The sequence below is a fragment of the Neoarius graeffei genome, chromosome 27 (assembly GCF_027579695.1).
Source record: "Neoarius graeffei isolate fNeoGra1 chromosome 27, fNeoGra1.pri, whole genome shotgun sequence".
Classification (NCBI taxonomy): Eukaryota; Metazoa; Chordata; class Actinopteri; order Siluriformes; family Ariidae; genus Neoarius; species Neoarius graeffei.
This window is the reverse complement of record NC_083595.1, coordinates 37,028,681-37,049,683: the sequence shown is the minus strand read 5'-3', so window position 1 is coordinate 37,049,683 and position 21,003 is coordinate 37,028,681. Positions and strand designations below refer to the sequence as shown.

Sequence of the window (21,003 nt, the reverse complement as noted above, 5' to 3'; positions counted from 1 at the left end):
GCATTCTGATATAGAAGGGAGTGGGGAGGGATACGCAAGTGCGCAGTAACTCACAGTTGATCTTGTTATTTTTTTTTCTGGGGCCAGGTAGCCGACGCAGACCACCCGTGTAGGCGGAGAAAACCGCCGGTCTTCGGCGCTTGTGGACATCTCTGCTATGCAAATTGATCCGTTCAAGCTTTCCACAGAGACATGAAACACAGAGTAGTGAAAAAGTCCATCCAGCTGAACCTGTTGTTTAATATTCTAAAAGGAGCACGATAAAGAGTTTGAGCACGCATAGCGTTTGGCTTCCCTTCGAAGACTTAAACAGCGCTGTCTGTATGCTTTTTGTTGTCGCTCTGTTGGAGAATTCCACGTGCTGCATACTGCGATGCGACAGAACAAAAGACCGAGTAAACATGGCAACGAAAAAGCAGAAAAAGTCACTTATTCATTTATCTTCAGTAATTACTTTGCTTGACTCGTTTCAGCAATTTTGCTGGAGTTACCAAGTCACTTTGTTTAATCATCCTCTTCTATGGTTAGTTCAGATTTTTACACAACAGGAAAGATTGTGTAAAGATAATATTGGCAAACACAAAACGATTATGTCCAGGGAATTAAACATAACTATGACACTCGGAAGACGACAACATTTGAACTTTTTTTCAGTAAAGAACGCTGGCGTGTTCCATGCGAACGTGTAAAATAAGCTTGCGTACAGCTGCTAGGATTCCCAAAGTGCCACTGAGGAACGAGAACACGGAACAATTGGACATCTGTTTCTCCAAAGTGAAACCGACATCAGAGAAAAGAGCAGTGAGCTACCGCTGGCTGTTAATTTTGAGCTTGATGATATACCTCGCATCACTGCACTCAGGAGCTCGTGCTGTGCCAGCGAGCCAATCAAACAGGTGCCGAGGTCTGATCGTTCATCCCATAATTCTACAGCAAGCACCGATTATAGACTATCATGTTGAAATTGAATAGAGTTGCTGTCATAAATTATTAGTAGACCTGTAACTGCGTTTGAGAAGCTAGTCCGTATTGTAGTTATAGTATCATTAGGGAAATGCTGACTATATCCTCAGCGTCCTCAACACTCTGACACGACGCATTATAGGAAAATGAGTTTCAGTAAAAATGATTACACCACAGCACGGTTAGATGCTCGAATCCTGGTCAGAAAGTGTGCATGGTTTTCTTCGAACAGTACAGGTTGTTCTGGCTGTAACATGAACGTTGGAATATATTATTGTTTCTATAGACCCTTTTCAGTCACGTGACCTTCGTAAACGCGACCGCCATTTTGGACATGTAGTGGACTTCGGCTCGAATCAGTTTGAATGCGAGGAAGGCGACAAACGAAAAACATAAAAGAAAAAGGAGCGAGATGCAGAAAACACCTTCACTATCCAGCGACGTAGGGCATTTACAGGGCGAGCAGAGGGAGAGGTATTTGCAAAAATTGAGGTTAGCAGGCTTAGAGAACGACGTTTACCTGCTTCCACCAGGATTGTTCACTGACGTACGGAAGTACACGAAGCCCTCGTCTTTACCTGACTTCGGCCCACATGATCTGTATACCTATGTCGTTAAAAACCCATCGCCATACACATACACGCCAACATCCGAGGTTCCGGAGCGCGCTCCGGCTTGCTCCAGGAGTGCTCCGGCCGAGGTTCCGGAGCGCGCTCCGGCTTGCTCCAGGAGTGCTCCAGCCGAGGTTACGGAGCGCGCTCCGGCTTGCTCCGGAGCAAGCCAGAGCGCGCTGCTTAATTTGAGGGCAACCTCGGCCGGAGTGTGCTCCGGAACCTTGGCCGGAGCACTCCGGGAGCAAGCCGGCGCGCGCTGCTTAATTTGAGGGGAACCTCGGCCAGAGCACTCTGGGAGCAAGCCGGAGCGCGCTCCGGAACCTCGGACGTTGGCTCCGGCAGCTATTTATACTGGATCCGGTGTAAATAGCTGCCGGATCATAATTACAGTAAACTAGTAAATACAGTAAAGGAAAAACTTGAGACTGAAAGGTTTTAACAGTCATCCAAATGACTGAACGTAAACATTGCTACAGTAACATACCAGCTACTTGTTGACATTAGCTAGTCAACAATAGCTACTACAGAAGAACAAAGAGGTTACAATGGGTTATTTTAGCCTATTTGGTTACACACTCGCCGCCACAGAATGTTAACAGCAATGTAATGCCTTTTCTGGCTAATTTTATTCGTCTTACCTCCAACAAAGTGGTCACTACACAAGCGTTGGTATGCCGAGGGCTGCCAATCTGTTAATGGCCGCTATCCATCTTCTCCGTCGGGATCTGATAAAATGATAACCCTTGCCTTGTTTGTTGATGGTTACTACATCCAGGTGCACAACAATATAGTGGCATGATGGAAGTCTTGCTGAAAGTAAAAACTTTCTTTGCTGCCGTTCTTCAGTGTTGGCTGTGGTAAACTACTGGTAGTACACGTCCAAAATGGCGGCCGCGTTTGTCGTGACGTCACGTGAAAAGGGTCCATAGTAACTGCTCATACACAGAGACTTGTATGCTCAGCACAGTCTTAAGATTTAACACAAAGTAAGTCTTATTGTTGATATGGTGAAGTTTTTGGGGGTTTTTTTCGTTTCTTTTTGTTTTTTTCTTCAGAGACGTTTATTGAACATTTATGGAAGAAGTCCGTGTTGTAAGCTCACACTTGGGGCGGCTGATGGATTGGACAAGAATCCTTTATTTCTCACATAATGTCTCTTCTGTATTTAACTCTTTTACCCCTTAATGACTACAGTGGTGGGCAAAAGTTTACATACCCCAACAGAATGTTTTGTTTCTTGGCTATTTCTAAGAGAAATTGAATGATAATACACAAAAACCTTTATTTCACTTGTGGTTAATGGTTGGCTGAAGCCATTTATTGTCAAGAAAATGTTAACTCTTTTTAAACCATTATGACAACAAAAAAAACTACACAAATGACCCTGATCAAAAGTTTACATACCCCAATTCTTAATACTGTGTATTTCCCCCTTTAACATCAATAACAGCTAGAAGTCTTTTGTGATAGTTGTCAATGAGTCTCTTTATCTTTTCAGATGGTAAAGCTGCCCATTCTTCTTGGCAAAAAGCCTCCAGTTCCTGTAAAGTCTGGGGCTGTCTTGCATGGACTGCACGTTTGAGGTCTCCCCAGAGTGGCTCAATAATGTTGAGGTCAGGAGACTGAGATGGCCACTCTGAGACCTTCACTTTATGCTGTTGTAGCCACTGACAAGTTGATTTGGCCTTGTGTTTTGGATCATTGTCGTGCTGGAATGTCCAAGTTCGTCCTATGCGCAGCTTCCGGGCTGAGGCGTGTAGATTTTCCTCCAGTATTTTTTGATAAGTGACTGCATTCATCCTGCCATCAACTCTTACCAAATTTCCAGTGCCTTTGTAGTTCACACATCCCCAAAACATCAGAGAGCCACCACCATGTTTCACTGTGGGAATGGTGTACTTTTCATCATAGGCCTTGTTGATTCCTCACCAGATGTAGCGTTTAGTGTTGTGCCCAAAAAGTTCAATTTTGGTCTCATCACTCCACACAACTTTTTGCCAGAAGGTTTGGGGTGTGTCTCTGTGCAGTCTGGCATATCGTAGACGGGCTTCTTTGTGGCATTTGCGTAGAAGGGGCTGTCTTCTGGCAACTCTCCCATGCAGCCCATTTCTTCTCAAGAGTCTCCTAATTGTACTCTTTGAAACATCCACATCAACTTGTTTCAGAGAATCTCGAAGTTCACCAGATGTTATCTGGGGCTTCTTCTTTACATCACGCACAATTCTTCTAGCAGTGGTGGGTGAAATTTTTCTTGGTCTTCCTGAACGGGCTTTGGTGTCTACAGAGCCCCTGACTTTCCACTTCTTGATTATTGTTTGAACAGTGCTGACTGACATTTTTAATTGCTTTGATATTTTCTTATATCCCTTCCCTGATTTATAAAGTTCAACTACCTTTTCACGCAGGTCCTTTGACAATTCCTTTGATTTTCCCATGGCTCAATCTCAAAGATGACGCGCAGCACTGGATGAGGGATAAAAGGTTCTCTCAAAAGTCCAGCAATTTACTGACTTTTGTTTTCACCCACTAATTAGAAGAAAACAGATCACAGGTGAAGGTAGTTGCCTTTAATTGCCATTCAGTCCTGTTTATGTCAAATTGTGTACAGGTTTTCAGGCCAATTCACAGGGGTATGTAAACTTTTGATCAGGGTCATTTAGGTAGTTTTTGTTGTTTTCATGGTTTTCAAAGAGTAAACGCAGTAATGAATGCAATAAATAGCTTCAGCCAACCATTAACCACAAGTGAAATAAAGGTTTTTGTGTATTATCATTCAATTTCTCTTAGAAATAGGCAAGAAACGAAACATTCTGTTGGGGTTTGTAAACTTTTGCCCACCACTGTATATACGATGACCCCGTGTATATCCCATAATGACGACAAATGACGCTTTGTCTAAAACCTTGTCTTTAGCCTTTTTTTTCTTGTAAATATGTTCTAAGCGTGAACAGTATATACATATACATACAGTGGGGCAAAAAAGTATTTAGTCAGTCACCAATTGTGCAAGTTCTCCCACTTAAAAAGATGAGAGAGGCCTGTAATTTTCATCATAGGTACACTTCAACTATGAGAGACAGAATGGGGGAAAGCATCCAGGAAATCACATTGTAGGATTATGCAAATTATGGTGGAAAATAAGTATTTGGTCAATAACAAAAGTTCATCTCAATACTTTGTTGTATACCCTTTGTTGGCAATGACAGAGGTCAAACGTTTTCTGTAAGTCTTCACAAGGTTTTCACACACTGTTGCTGGTATTTTGGCCCATTCCTCCATGCAGATCTCCTCTAGAGCAGTGATCTTTTCGGGCTGTCACTGGGCAACACGGACTTTCAACTCCCTCCAAAGATTTTCTATGGGGTTGAGATCTGGAGACTGGCTAGGCCACTCCAGGACCTTGAAATGCTTCTTACGAAGCCACTCCTTCGTTGCCGGGGCGGTGTGTTTGGGATCATTGTCATGCTGAAAGACCCAGCCACATTTCATCTTCAATGCCCTTGCTGATGGAAGGAGGTTTTCACTCAAAATCTCACGATACATGGCCCCATTCATTCTTTCCTTTACACGGATCAGTCGTCCTGGTCCCTTTGCAGAAAAACAGCCCCAAAGCATGATGTTTCCACCCCCATGCTTCACAGTAGGTATGGTGTTCTTTGGATGCAACTCAGCATTCTTTCTCCTCCAAACACGACAAGTTGAGTTTTTACCAAAAAGTTCTATTTTGGTTTCATCTGACCATATGACATTCTCCCAATCCTCTTCTGGATCGTCCAAATGCTCTCTAGCAAACTTCAGACAAGCCTGGACATGTACTGGCTTAAGCAGGGGGATACGTCTGGCACTGCAGGATTTGAGTCCCTGGCGGCGTAGTGTGTTACTGATGGTAGCCTTTGTTACTTTGGTCCCAGCTCTCTGCAGGTCATTCACTAGGTCCCCCCGTGTGGTTCTGGGATTTTTGCTCACTGTTCTTGTGATCGTTTTGACCCCACGGGGTGAGATCTTGCGTGGAGCCCCAGATCGAGGGAGATTGTCAGTGGTCTTGTATGTCTTCCATTTTCTAATAATTGCTCCCACAGTTGAATTCTTCACACCAAGCTGCTTACCTATTGCAGATTCAGTCTTCCCAGCCTGGTGCAGGTCTACAATTTTGTTTCTGGTGTCCTTTGACAGCTCTTTGGTCTTGGCCATAGTGGAGTTTGGAGTGTGACTGTTTGAGGTTGTGGACAGGTGTCTTTTATACTGATAATGAGTTCAAACAGGTGCCATTAATACAGGTAACGAGTGGAGGACAGAGGAGCCTCTTAAAGAAGAAGTCACAGGTCTGTGAGAGCCAGAAATCTTGCTTGTTTGTAGGTGACCAAATACTTATTTTACAGAGGAATTTACCAATTAATTCATTAAAAATCCTACAATGTGATTTCCTGGATTCTTTCCCCCCATTCTGTCTCTCATAGTTGAAGTGTACCTACCGGTATGATGAAAATTACAGGCCTCTCTCATCTTTTTAAGTGGGAGAACTTGCACAATTGGTGACTCTAAATACTTTTTTTGCCCCACTGTATACAAGAGTGGCTGTAGCAACTGCTTTAAGGGGTAAAGAGTTAAACAGTGAACACACACAAGCGAGCAATGAGCACACACACATAACCAGGGAACTTCAGCCCAACCTTCTTCGAACTGCGGGCTCGAACCCAGAACCTTCTTGCTGTGAGACAGCAAGAGTGCCAACCACTACACCACAGCTGTAGCGTAGGTGAGAAAGGAAACTAATCGGTCTCTCAGACGTTCCCCAACATTAAATCTAACTGTAAACTGTTAAAATATAGCTACACTACCGTTCAAAAGTTTGGGGTCACCCAGACAATTTTGTGTTTTCCATGAAAAGTCACACTTTTATTTACCACCATAAGTTGTAAAATGAATAGAAAATATAGTCAAGACATTTTTCTGGCCATTTTGAGCATTTAATCGACCCCACAAATGTGATGCTCCAGAAACTCAATCTGCTCAAAGGAAGGTCAGTTTTATAGCTTCTCTAAAGAGCTCAACTGTTTTCAGCTGTGCTAACATGATTGTACAAGGGCTTTCTAATCATCCATTAGCCTTCTGAGGCAATGAGCAAACACATTGTACCATTAGAACACTGGAGTGAGAGTTGCTGGAAATGGGCCTCTATACACCTATGGAGATATTGCACCAAAAACCAGACATTTGCAGCTAGAATAGTCATTTAGCACATTAGCAATGTATAGAGTGGATTTCTGATTAGTTTAAAGTGATCTTCATTGAAAAGAACAGTGCTTTTCTTTCATCTCATCTCATCTCATTATCTCTAGCCGCTTTATCCTGTTCTACAGGGTCGCAGGCAAGCTGGAGCCTATCCCAGCTGACTATGGGCGAAAGGCGGGGTACACCCTGGACAAGTCGCCAGGTCATCACAGGGCTGACACATAGACACAGACAACCATTCACACTCACATTCACACCTACGCTCAATTTAGAGTCACCAGTTAACCTAACCTGCATGTCTTTGGACTGTGGGGGAAACCGGAGCACCCGGAGGAAACCCACGCGGACACGGGGAGAACACGCAAACTCCGCACAGAAAGGCCCTCGCTGGCCACGGGGCTCGAACCCGAACCTTCTTGCTGTGAGGCGACAGCGCTAACCACTACACCACCGTGCCGCCCGCTTTTCTTTCAAAAATAAGGAAATTTCAAAGTGGCCCCAAACTTTTGAACGGTAGTGTATGCCCTTCGTTAATAAATTAAATATTGTAATTATCAGCAAACAGCTGTGCTGTAAGTAGAATAACACACTCCAGACCATGTATTATACAAAAATGATGCACTTGAAGAAGACTTTGTCACATGCACACTCCTCCTCTGCATTTAACCCATCTGGGGCAGTGAACACATGCACACACCCATAAGTGAGCAACAAGCACATAGAGCAGTTAGAGGTTAGGTGCCTTGCTCAAGCCATGTGATACACGAGGGAGAGGACAGTGCTGTTCATTCACTCAACTTCCCTCACATTTTTCCTGCCAGTCTCAGGAATTGAGCCAGCGACCCTCTGGGCCCAAGGCTGCTTCTCTAATCTTCAGGCCATGGCTGTCTGAGCAAAGAATAGAACAAAACACAGCGTACGGTTAAAGGATCTGTTCCCGTTCCTCTTACCATCGCAGTTATTTTCCAATCGTGTTTTATTCCTCTCATACCACAGCAGTTTGTCAATGATTACACGTTTTCGTTTATGGCATATTATATACTGGACCATTTATGGCTACGTTGAATGTTGTGGAATGTCTGTGAGGAATAAGTTCCTGTTATCACTTAACATTAACAGGTCTAAAGAGTCATTCTCTTATCAGCCTCCTTTTTTCTTCCTCTTGAAGTTAACTGTGAGCGACTGTGCACTTACATATCCTGCCCCGCTCTCGCTTATATCAGAATGCAAGCAATCGAAGGAATTTCACTTATTATGAATGTTGACTTCAATAAAGCCTGGCGACTTGTCCAGGGTGTACCCCGCCTTTCGCCCGTAGTCAGCTGGGATAGGCTCCAGCTTGCCTGCGACCCTGTAGAACAGGATAAAGCGGCTAGAGATAATGAGATGAGATGAGACTTCAGTAAATGATTAACCCTGAAACGAGTAAGTAAAGAGCAGTGCTCTCCCCTGGGATTTCAAATAGCATCCTGGTAAACTGTCATTTTGAAATAACATTTTGTTTCTTGAAATGACATCAAAATCCACCCTGTATGTTTCATATATACATTCAGTCGGTAAACAGGAAGTCGATGTGCGACAGACTGAAAACGGTATACACGGTATAGAACCCCAAACTGAAGCTCGGTACTAAAGATCAAGCAGTTGTGAGAAAAGTGTTATGGAAATTTTGCAAACCCACGCTATATGTTTCGTAAATACATTAAGTCCGTAAACAGGAAGTTGATGTGCGACAGACCTGAAAATGGTACACATGGTACAGAACCCCAAGCTGAAGCTCGGTACCAAATATCAAGCGGTTGTGATTTGTAGTTGCTGAGAAACATGTTACGAAAATTTTGTAAATCCACCCTATATGTTTCGTAAATACATTGTCCGTAAACAGGAAGTCGATGTGCGACAGACCTGAAAACGGTACACACGGTACAGAACCCCAAGCTGAAGTTCGGTACCGAATATCAAGCAGTTGTCATTTGTAGTTGCTGAGAAAAGTGTTATAGGGTGGATTTACAAAATTTTCATAACACTTTTCTCGGCAAATACAAATCACAACTGCTTGATATTCGGTACCGAACTTCAGCTTGGGGTTCTGTACCGTGTGTACCGTTTTCAGGTCTGTCGCACATCGACTTCCTGTTTATGGACTTAATGTATTTACGAAACATATGAAAATTTTGTAAATCCACGCTATATGTTTCGTAAATACATTAAGTCCGTAAACAGGAAGTCGATGTGCGACAGACCTGAAAACGGTACACACGGTACAGAACCCCAAGCTGAAGTTCGGTACCAAGTGGCTCTGATTTGTAGTTGCTGAGAAAAGGGTATTTCGGACAGACGGACATAGGTAAATCAGTGTGTATATATAATAATAAGACAAAAAAACTCCACAATCTTGAAAGTGGCAGAAGATATACTGACTTGTAGCAAGTGCTGACACTGGAGACTCCTTCCCTGAAATGTTAAATCAACAAAATAAACAAAAAACATCACCATATCAAAGATTGATTTAATTAATTTATTTATTTGAAAATGGCAACATTTAATCAGTTTATTATTAGGCTTGGATTACGCAGGGCGTCCAACATACATACAAGTCCATGTGAATGGGCTGTTACTATAGAAACAATAACGTATTAGAACGAACACGCTGATATACGGGTTGTTTTACAATCAGGGTACAAAGTTTGTGTCACAGGGGTCCAAAATTCAAATTGATTCAAACTGGTACTTGTACCAGTTTTTAAGTGAAAGACAAGTTAAAGAACAGATTTCAGGTAATTTTTTGACATATGTGTGCCCCTTTTCCACCAAAGCAGTTCCAGGGCTGGTTCGGGGCCAGTGCTTAGTTTGGAACCGGGTTTTCTGTTTCCACTGGCAAAGAACTGGCTCTGGGGCCAGAAAAAACGGTTCCAGGCTAGCACCAACTCTCTGCTGGGCCAGAGGAAAGAACCGCTTACGTCAGCGGGGGGGGGGGGGGGGGGGCGGAGTTGTTAAGACCAACAACAATAACAAGACCGCGAAAGATCGCCATTTTTAAGCGACGAGAAGCAGCAGCTGTACAAACGCAAAGTCATCCATTATTATTATTATTATTATTATTATTATTATTATTGTTGTTGTTGCTGCTGCTTCCTCCATGTTGTTTTTGCTTTGATATTCGCGCCAAGGTTTATGTAAACGTAGCGCCGTAACCGACGTATACAGCGACGTAATGACGTATACAGCAACGTAATTGACGTATACAGCGACGTAATGACGTGGCTCCGCTTAGCACCGCGAGCTATGGAAAAGCAAACTGGTTCTCAGCTGGCTCGCAAGTTGAACGAGTTGTGAACCAGCACTGGCCCCGAACCAGCCCTGGAACTGATTTGGTGGAAAAGGGGTATGAATGGTAGTTTTGTGTAATCTGCTATAAGATGGGAGAAACAAATGAAGTGATTTTCGGAGAGGACTTTTTTTTTTTTTGACAATTCAGAATCCACTACTTCCATAGTGCTTTTAAATATAAGGCTGTAAGCTTTGTGTTAGTTGTCTCTAATATTTATGTCCCAATATCTTGACCACATTTTAGGATGAAAAATAATCATTTTGGATTAGGGGTGGAACGAGATTAATTCATCTTAATTAATTTCAATTAATCGCACTACCGTATTTGCCCCAAAAGCAACATTTATTTTATGTAACTAAATAATATGTGAAGAGTTCAAATAATACACAGACATGATTTTTAGATTCAAGCTCATTTAATGGCTGTAAACAATACTTTGTTGGAAATTGTTCTTCTGCACGGCATTTGAAACGATGGATCACACGCCGCAATCTGCAATACATCTCGTAGACCCTTGTCTTCTACCACCGATAGCGGTCTGCAGTCCAGGGCAATCCACTTGGCCAGCGTGTTCGTTAAATTTTCCGACGTTGCCCTGCTCATTTTCTTCTGGAATCCAGCCATTTCTTCGAGTTTTCACTGCTGACCAGAACTGCTACCTCGAGCTGCAGCTGTTTCAGTAATCGCGGTGACATGCTTGGCATTTAAATGGTACCGTAAAGTTGGCGAGCTTCTGTGATAAGCAAACTCCTTTCTGCACAGTTTGCAATAAACTGTGGTTTTATCAACAATTCCATCGGGTCGTTTTTTGAATATAAATTTACCGTCCAGCAGACCCGGCACGCTTTCAAGCTCCATTGCTGTAACTGGAACAGTGTGCGTCAGTATATTTGTCGCACCATAACACGGTGCGCTAACAACGGTTCCGGGTTGTTTGGCATGCAAACTGCGATAAAATGCGTTCATGTTTTTAACGAATTAATTTGTTTGAAATTAATTCATCTTAATTAACGCGTTAATGTCCCACCCCTATTTTAGATACGTTATTTTATATTGAAAAATTAGCTGTCTCGGAGAGGACGTTTTTATTGACACAATTACAGTGGTGCTTGAAAGTTTGTGAACCCTTTAGAATTTTCTTTCTTTCTGCATAAATATGACCTAAAACATCATCAGATTTTCACACAAGTCCTAAAAGTAGATAAAGAGAACCCAGTTAAACAAATGAGACAAAAATATTATACTTGGTCATTTATTTATCGAGGAAAATGATCCAAAATTACATATCTGTGAGTGGCAAAAGTATGTGAACCTCTAGGATTAGCAGTTAATTTGAAGGTGAAATTAGAGTCAGGTGTTTTCAATCAATGGGATGACAATCAGGTGTGAGTGGGCACCCTGTTTTATTTAAAGAACAGGGATCTATCAGAGTCTGATCTTCACAACACATGTTTGTGGAAGTGTATCATGGCACGAACAAAGGAGATTTCTGAGGACCTCAGAAAAAGTGTTGTTGATGCTCATCAGGCTGGAAAAGGTTACAAAACCATCTCTAAAGAGTTTGGACTCCACCAATCCACAGTCAGACAGATTGTGTACAAATGGAGGAAATTCAAGACCATTGTTACCCTCCCCAGGAGTGGTCGACCAACAAAGATCACTCCAAGAGCAAGGCGTGTAATAGTCGGCAAGGTCACAAAGGACCCCAGGGTAACTTCTAAGCAACTGAAGGCCTCTCTCACATTGGCTAATGTTAATGTTCATGAGTCCACCATCAGGAGAACACTGAACAACAGTGGTGTGCATGACAGGGTTGCAAGGAGAAAGCCACTGCTCTCCAAAAAGAACATTGCTGCTCATCTGCAGTTTGCTAAAGATCACATGGACAAGCCAGAAGACTATTGGAAAAATGTTTTGTGGACGGATGAGACCAAAATAGAACTTTTTGGTTTAAATGAGAAGCGTTATGTTTAGAGAAAGGAAAACACTGCATTTCAGCATAAGAACCTTATCCCATCTGCGAAACATGGTGGTGGTAGTATCATGGTTTGGACCTGTTTTGCTGCATCTGGGCCAGGACGGCTTGCCATCATCGATGGAACAATGAATTCTGAATTATACCAGCGAATTCTAAAGGAAAATGTCAGGACATCTGTCCATGAACTGAATCTCAAGAGAAGGTGGGTCATGCAGCAAGACAACGACCCTAAGCACACAAGTCGTTCTACCAAAGAATGGTTAAAGAAGAATAAAGTTAAATGTTTTGGAATGGCCAAGTCAAAGTCCTGACCTTAATACAATGGAAATGTTGTGGAAGGACCTGAAGCGAGCAGTTCATGTGAGGAAACCCACCAACATCCCAGAGTTGAAGCTGTTCTGTATGGAGGAACGGGCTAAAATTCCTCCAAGCCGGTGTGCAGGACTGATCAACAGTTCCCGGAAACATTTAGTTGCAGTTATTGCTGCACAAGGGGGTCACACCAGATACTGAAAGCAAAGGTTCACATACTTTTGCCACTCACAGATATGTAATATTGGGTCATTTTCCTCAATAAATAAATGACCAAGTATAATATTTGGTAAACTGGGTTCTCTTGATCTACTTTTAGGACTTGTGTGAAAATCTGATGATGTTTTAGGTCATATTTATGCAGAAATATAGAAAATTCTAAAGGGTTCACAAACTTTCAAGCACCACTGTACATACTAATTTGATCAAAATAGTCTGAAAACTTACTGGCATTCAACATTAAAACTTAACTATGTTTCCAATGATATGGAACCAAATATTTGTTGTATGGTATAAAGAATGATTTAAGTGCATCCCTTTTGGAGCTACCTGTGGTCAAAAAAGCACTTTTTCTAAATGACACGAGTAATTTTGCTAAATATGACACATATTGCCATACATTCACCAAAAATAACGTCATCACCAAATTTTTTTTTTGCATGGTAAATAGAGCTATCACAGGGCTACAATAAACAACCAAGTTTATTTAGTCAAGCCTTTTGATATTGAAGATAATAAGTGTTAAATGTGATTTTTAGCTTGCATACCCTGATTTTAAAACAACCCATACGCCTGTGATTCGATTTACAGCCAGAATGACTGTCCGATAGCCTAGTAAACTAGACCCAACCGCCTAGCGGCCAAAAATATTTTTGCCTAGCGAATGGGTCTAGCCTCGCACCATATAAACAAAAACACCCCGGGCATCAAATCGTGCCCGCCAATCACAATGCAAGGTTTTTGTTTGGATTCTTTGGGCGGGCTTTTGCAGGAGTGACGACAAAGCTGCGCAACGCTGGAGAAAGCACAGCAGGAAAGATGGCTACGGGCTAGTGAACAGCGCGCATTTGACTCCGCTTTGGAATCAGTTTTAGAAGAATTAGACTTGGAGTTTTCGTTGAAACATGAGTAGGAAGAGGCTCTCCGCTCATTCCTTTTCAAGAAGGACGTTTTCGCTGTTTTGCCGACCGGCTATGGCAAAAGTCTGATCTACCAGCTGGCTCCGCTCGTAGCCAAAAGGATGGGGCTAGTTTGTGCAGTACGAAGAATTAATAAACAGCTTTGAAACATTACTTTTTGATTGTTTCTTATTTTCCCGTTATTTTAAATTTAAGGGAAATTATTTCACCAAACACCACTAAATAAAAACTCTCAAAAACAGTTTAAGCAAACCCTTGAAAAACACTTGGAAAAAAAAAGAGTGTATGTGGTACAGACTCCAAACTTGTGGTCATTATCTCCAAACTTCTTAATATCTAGAACCTGTTTATTAATTAATACGCATTTTGAAAAATTATTTATTTCAAGGTCTCCCCTACTGCTTTCTGTCGCTCTGACTACGTCACAGTCACTGTTGCGCTGATTGGTCAGAGCGTTGGCCTATATGCACAGAGACAGTTTGAAAGACAGCGGTTTGTTCCTCCTACCCGCTTCGGAAATGTCTACGGATCGAGGCCAGACTAAATATTCACATTTAGTCTGGCTTGCCAGGCTAACTGTCCGAGCCACCGTTGTAGAAAATGAATCCCCTTCTGACCAGGCAGATTGAAGAATTTGAGGAACAGTGCTGTGGTTTATCGCTTAATCTTCCTTCAAATAACATCATCGATGATCATGCAACATTCTAACTGTTGAGATATCCGGACAGCACTTGTAAAATCCAGTTCAGCTTGCAGAATGAGCTTTATGACTTAAACAGAGATGCCAACATGCACGATTTGGGCGTCGCAGCTATGGATTTGAAGCACAATTACGGTGCTATGCGTAGACCTGAATATAAAACGTTTTTCAACCAGTTTTGCCTGTGCATCGATCGAATCGACATATTTTCAGCGTTCGGACTGTTCCGCATGTCGTCGTTTACACTAATTCCGGGAATTTCCCTGTTCTTATGTTAGCTGCGCTGTGATTGGCTGAGAGGTGACCCGATTCATGCTCTCAGCCAATCATAGCCAGTGTTAAATGCAGTGATGCATGGTCGTCTTCCTGGAAGCCAACTGTCTTCGTGGGTCATATTCCAGAACCGAAACGTTCGATTTCTCTCACAAATTGGGATCAGGTATGAAGTGAAGACAGACCATGGATGATGGAGTGAATGATGGAGTCTCCGCCTAAAAAGAGGAAGCTGTGTGAACGGCAATTTCTGGCTGAATACGCAGCCGAGTGGCCATATATTGTCCAGTCGTGGCCAAAAGTTTTGAGACTGACACAAATTTTGGTTTTCACAAAGTTTGCTGCTTCGGTGTTTGTAGAGCTTTATGTGAGATGTTTCTATGGTATGCTGAAGTATAATTATAAGCGTTTCATAAGTTTCAAAGGCTTTTATTGACAAACACATCAAGTTTATGCAAAGAGTCAACGTTTACAGTGTTGACCTTTCTTTTTTAAGACTCCTGCAATTGGCCCTGGCATGCTGGATATCAGCTTCTGGGCCAAATCCTGACTGATGGCAACCCATTCTTGCATAATCAGTGCTTGGAGTTGATCACAATTTTTGGATTATTGTTTGCTCACCTGCTTTTTGAGGATTGACCACAAGTTCTTGATGGGATTAAGATCTGGGGAGTTTCCTGGCAATGAACCCAAAATTTCAATGTTTTGTTCCCCGAGCCACTTAGTTATCACTTTTGCCTTGTGACATGGTGCTCCATCATGCTGGAAAAAGCACTGTTCATCACCAAATTGCTCCTGGATCATTGGGAGAAGTTGCTCTTGGAGGATGTTTTGATACCATTCTTTATTCATGGCAGTGTTCTTAGGCAAAATTGTGAGTGAGCCCAGTCCCTTGGATGGGAAGCAACCCCACAAATGAATAGTCTCAGGATGCTTTACTGTTGGCATGACACAGGACTCATGGTAGCGCTCACCTTTTCTTCTCCGGACAATCATTCTTCTAGATGTCCCAGTCTGAAGGGGGCTTCATCAGAGAAAATAACTTTACCCCAGTCCTCTGCAGTCCAATCCCTGTACTTCTTGCAGAATGTCAGTCTGTCCTTGATGGTTTTCTTGGAGAGAAGTGGTTTCTTTGCTGCCCTTCTTGACACCAGGCCATCCTCCAAAGGTCTTTGCCTCACTGTGTATGCAAATGCACTCACGCCTGCCTGCTGCCATTCCTGAGCAAGCTCTGCACTGGTGGCAACCCGATCCCGTAGCTGAATCCTGTTTAGAAGACGGTCCTGGTCCCGGCACTTGCTGGACTTTCTTGGGCGCCCTGAAGCCTTCTTCACAGCAACTGAACCTCTCTTCTTGAAGTTCTTGATGATCCGATAAAAGTGGCTCGGGGAACAAAACATTGAAATTTTGGGTTCCCGGCCAGGAAACTCGCCAGATCTTAATCCCATCGAGAACTTGTGGTCAATCCTGAAAAAGCAGGTGGACAAACAAAAACCCAAAAATTGTGATCAACTCCAAGCACTGATTATGCAAGAATGGGTTGGCATCAGTCAGGATTTGGCCCAGAAGCTGATATCCAGCATGCCAGGGCCAATTGCAGGAGTCTTGAAAAAGAAGGATCAACACTGTAAACGTGGACTCTTTGCATAAACTTGATGTGTTTGAAACTTATGAAACGCTTATGCTTATATTTGTACTTCGGTATACCATAGAAAGATCGAAAACACTGAAGGAGCAAACTTTGTGAAAACCAAAATTTGTGTCGGTCTCAAAACTTTTGGCCACGGATGGACAGTCGAAACTGGACAATCACCACACTTCCTGTATTCCGTGTAGGTGCGATTTCAGCGTGCGACATGGGGGGGAGGAGCGATGTGTAAGGTAGTGCTGTCAGTACTATGGATATTCCACTCCAATGCAGAGTGCGAGCGAGTGTTCAGCCTTGTAACCAAAAATAAGACGGAGTTCAAGCCAAATATGAAGACCGAGACTGTGAGCAGCCTGGCCACACACAAGCAATTCATGATTGCCAAAGGTTCAGTGTGCCACCACCAGTCATCCAACAGAAGTACAGTGAAGAGAATACAGGTCATTTCGTCCAACGCCATTTCATCCAATAGTTAAGACATTTCATCCAAAGCCTTTTTCATACGCACTGTCAATTATTTTATATCTCAGGTATTTGTTTGTTCGAAAAAAGGAGGAATTCTCAACGGAATTTGACCGAAGCGAAACACACTTTTGCAAAATGAAAACGAAACCGGAAACGATCGGAATCGGCGAGTGTCAACTTCAGGTGCGTTCGGCTGGGGCCGCTTGTGCGGAGAGAGGGTTTTTATTAGACCAAATTACATAGAAAACCTATACTCGCACTTTCCAGATATCCTTGGCAAGTGCGAGATATGAGATATGATATCCAGATGTGCATTTTCTCAGCCTTTATCATAGATGCAAACGGCGCGCCTTTTGGCGGATGCCGCCTTTTTCACGGCTGTCTGGGGGACTTGTGTGAATCGCGCAGATCCGATGAGGGGTTTTTTTTTGGGGGGGGGGGGGGGGGGTTGGAGTGTCTGATTTATAATTTCATCAAAGTAAATTCTGTATTAAAATTACTAAATAAGCAAATGCCGTTACAGTCCATGAAACATAGGAAGTATAAGTATGAGAAGAAAACAGTAAATCAGAAAGCTGCGCACGTAAAGCCAGTTACGTAACTGTAACAGTTCTAACGAAGGGGTGGAGCACAGAGGACGGCAGGACAGAGATCAGGTTTGCAAAGACGGCTTTTATTGCCACACTTTTCAGTGAACAAATTTCCCAGACATACATCAACACACAACCGGCATCTGGTTCGGGATGAGCTCCTCTGCTCTCTGCTCTCCCTCGTTAAATAGGGCGCGGTCACTGGGAAGACACACAAACACAGGTTAATCGACAACAGGTGTAGTGATTCTGCCACTTACCTTCGCTGACTCCGCCCTCCTGTCACAGACCGGCGCTTGGCCACGCCCCCGCTGCCACAGTAACTTACGTTGGACTGATGGAAATCCTTGCGCGTGCAGTGAAGTGCAGCCAGCAGCAGATAATGGCGCGCAGCCAATTGGCTTTACGTGCGCAGCTTTCTGATTTACTGTTTTCTTCTCATACTTATACTTCCTATGATTCATGGACTGTAACGGCATTTGCTTATTTAGTAATTTTAATACAGAATTTACTCTGATGAAATTATAAATCAGACACTCCAACGCCCCAAAAAAAAACCTCATCGGATCTGCGCGATTCACACAAGTCCCCTAGACAGCCGTGAAAAAGGCGGCATCCGCCAAAAGGCGCGCCGTTTGCATCTATGCTTTATATCGGCGTGCTGATGCCTCTTGATCATGTGCAGGTGAGCCTCATTAACAGCATGCGTGCAAGAGCCTGCTTGGCACGTGCGCAGTCCGGAGCGGACTCCCGCACGCACGCTGTTAACGAGGCTCACCTGCACATGATCAAGAGGCGTCAGCGCGCCGATATAAAGGCTGAGAAAACGCATGTTCTGTGCGAAGTATTACACCACGTCAGCACGCATTGCCAAGCCTTATTCTCCCGTGTAGATTCCCTGGGCTTCCGATCCTGTTTTCTGTTCTCAGTTTCCGTTTTTGTCTTTGCCCGATTTCGCCTGTTTGTGCCTCGCTCGACCGTTTGCTAGTTTCACGTTTACGAGATTACCTGCCGTTTTGGATTGTTTGCCCGTGTGTTTTCACAGTTGTTAATAAACATTACTTCTACACTTGCATCCGTCTCCTACCGCTCTCTGACAGTGGGAGGTGCTATAGGTTATTAGGTATATAAATCTTTGGAGACGCAGTTAGAAACCCTTAAACGAATTATGGTTTGTTTATATCTCGATCTTGTCGCACCTATTGTCACCACATATATAAAATAATTGACAGTAGGGCTGAACGATCTATCGTTTTCGACCGAAAATCGCGATCTCAGACAACACGATTTTGGGATCGTCAAAGCCGTATTTTTTCTCAGTGCTCCTAAACTGACCCATGTTTTGTTTCGTCAATAAATTGTCCTTATTTTTTACACTACAGACAAAAAAAAAAAATTACGTTCAGGAAAGCCTTGTGGCACTCAGTGTGAAAGAATTTTGTGAATATCTCCTTCCGTTTTCGTATAAATCCCCGTTGTTTGGAGGGAGCACTGAGGAAAAAGTGCGCTTTCTCTGTCTCTGAGCGCGCGGGTGGGGAAGGGGCTGCTCGCTCTCTCTCTCACACACACAGGAGGGAGGGGCCCTGCAATAGCGACTGCTACAGCCACTGCATCACTCCTATTTCCCACAGGGGAATTGTTGGCTCTAGTTATAATTTATAATGCTTATGTACATTCTTTTACAAAAGTGCAATATTTTGATGCTGCTGAGCCATTGATCAACCTTTTTTTTATGTCTGATATGTTGTAGATGGGAAAAGTAAAAGAAGCAAAAGTTTACTTAAGAAAGATGGCTCTCTTTTTATTTTTATTTTAAGTTATTATAACTTGTTCCTCAGGCACTCAATGTTAATAAACAGGCCTACATTTGAAATCTGTTGACCTCAGTTTTCATTCTTGCATTAGCTTTATGGAATTCATTGTATTAATTAATTTGCACTGAAACTTGATTTAAAGAAAAAAAATCGTGGTTGAAATCGAAATCGCAATATCTGCCAGAAAAATCGCAATTCAATTTTTTCTTAAAATCGTTCAGCCCTAATTGACAGTGCGTATGAGAAAGGCTTTGGACGAAATGTCTCAGCTATTGGATGAAATGGTCATTAGACAAAGTGTCCTGATCCCACTGAAGAAAGCAAAGTAACTTCAACATGTTCAGTTTAATTAATATGTTGTACGGACGGGCATCTTTCAGTATCGACTTGATTAAAGTGCATATCACGGGTAAATTCAGGAGCAAGATCAGTGTAATTCTCCTATTTTATATTAAACTTTGGTCAAATATCTGTAACATTCTGCATTCTCTGCAATTTTTTTCCCCTTGTGCAATATCAGAAAAATTCAGTTGAAATCAAGCCATTTGAGGCGAATTGGTCCACCTCTGAAAAAACTTGCCATTTGGATTTCCCAGGAAACATTGATTTTCGTGACGTTGCGTGCGGGACGCCTCCTTCTGAATCCTACGTCAGCGCTGGTTTGTTTATGAGAAAACGACCTGGTGGTTTTCTGCAAATTTCTTCAACGTTATCACGTAATTATTAAAATGGTTAACAGATGTATCGTAGGAGGGTGTAGCAACACCAGTCTTGATGGGATTAGTACTCATCGTTTCCCAAAAGACCGGACAATGAGAGAGAAATGGGAGCGCTTGGTCTACACAGGCTGTGCACTGAAACCGTGCAAAGTTCGCGCAGCCTGCTGGTGCTTCCGCAGGTGACGTCACGAATCTGGCCCCAGACTCCCTTGGGATTTTTCCAGACACGTTTTGTTATTTTATTTTTTTCTGCTGTAGACAGATGGCCTTGTGCAAAATTACCCTTCTGGATGAGTGTGTAAAGGGACATACTTTCATATAAAAAAAAATGAAATTGGTCCAGAATATGCACTTTAAGTCACCAGACCCCCAGCCCAATAGGAAGCCCCGCTTCACCTTGCTGCACTCGAAGATGCTACTCTTTTTTCATTTGTCAGTGTTGGCATCTCTGCTTAAAACCTTCATAAACATCCTCATTTTGTTCCCTCTCTCACTATTTCTCTGTCCCGGGCATAAGGTCTCCAGTCATGCCTTCAAAATCAGGCCCAGATCCATCCATAGACCGTCCATACATCATTCTGAGCCAGAAGGAGAAGGCGTCGCCTCCTTCAGCCCCGAGAGCGCTAGGAGGATCGGTGACGAAAGAAGGCACCGGGCTTCCAGCAGGTATGGAGTACTGCGTGCTGCTCTTCTGCTGCTGCATCTGCGGCTTCGAGTCCACCAGTAAAGAACAGCTGATGGAGCACATGAAGGAGCATGATATCATCAGCATGATCCTGAGCAAGGAGCAGCAGGGAAGCCAGGCTTCCGAGGCCAGCACCGCGCAGTGAGGGAGATCAGTGTGTACACACTTACAGGAAATCTCTTAAAATTAGAGCCAGTAACTTTTTTTTTTTTGCACTTTTTTTTCCCCTTTAGTGCTTTTGATACACTGCTTTACAGATCCAGAAGCTCTGAGCTCTTAGTGTGTGTGTATATGTACGTGTGTGTGTATATATATATATATATATATATATATATATATATATATATATATATATATATTAGGGCTGTCAAACGATTAAAAAATTTAATCGCGATTAATCTCAGGATTTCATATAGTTAATCGCGATTAATCGCATTTTTTTTTTTTTTAATCTATGTAAATGAATAAGGCTTTTAAAGTGAAATGTTACAATTTCACTAGACGCCGCATTGAGCTGGTGGCCCCGTTGCTGGGATACGT

At 42.8% G+C, this 21,003-nt stretch overlaps 1 protein-coding gene across 2 annotated transcripts in view; it reads left to right on the top strand.

Annotated features, from left to right (window-relative positions):
* The window catches only part of znf507 (zinc finger protein 507), a 79,156-nt gene extending 58,391 nt beyond the window's left edge, over positions 1-20,765 (top strand). For both annotated transcript variants that reach the window (XM_060911745.1, XM_060911746.1), the window contains one exon: positions 20,296-20,765. In XM_060911745.1, the coding sequence (XP_060767728.1) occupies positions 20,296-20,608 (313 nt within the window). In that variant the 3' untranslated portion in view covers positions 20,609-20,765. The remainder of the gene's footprint in view (positions 1-20,295) is intronic.
* Positions 20,766-21,003: the final 238 nt, after the last annotated feature.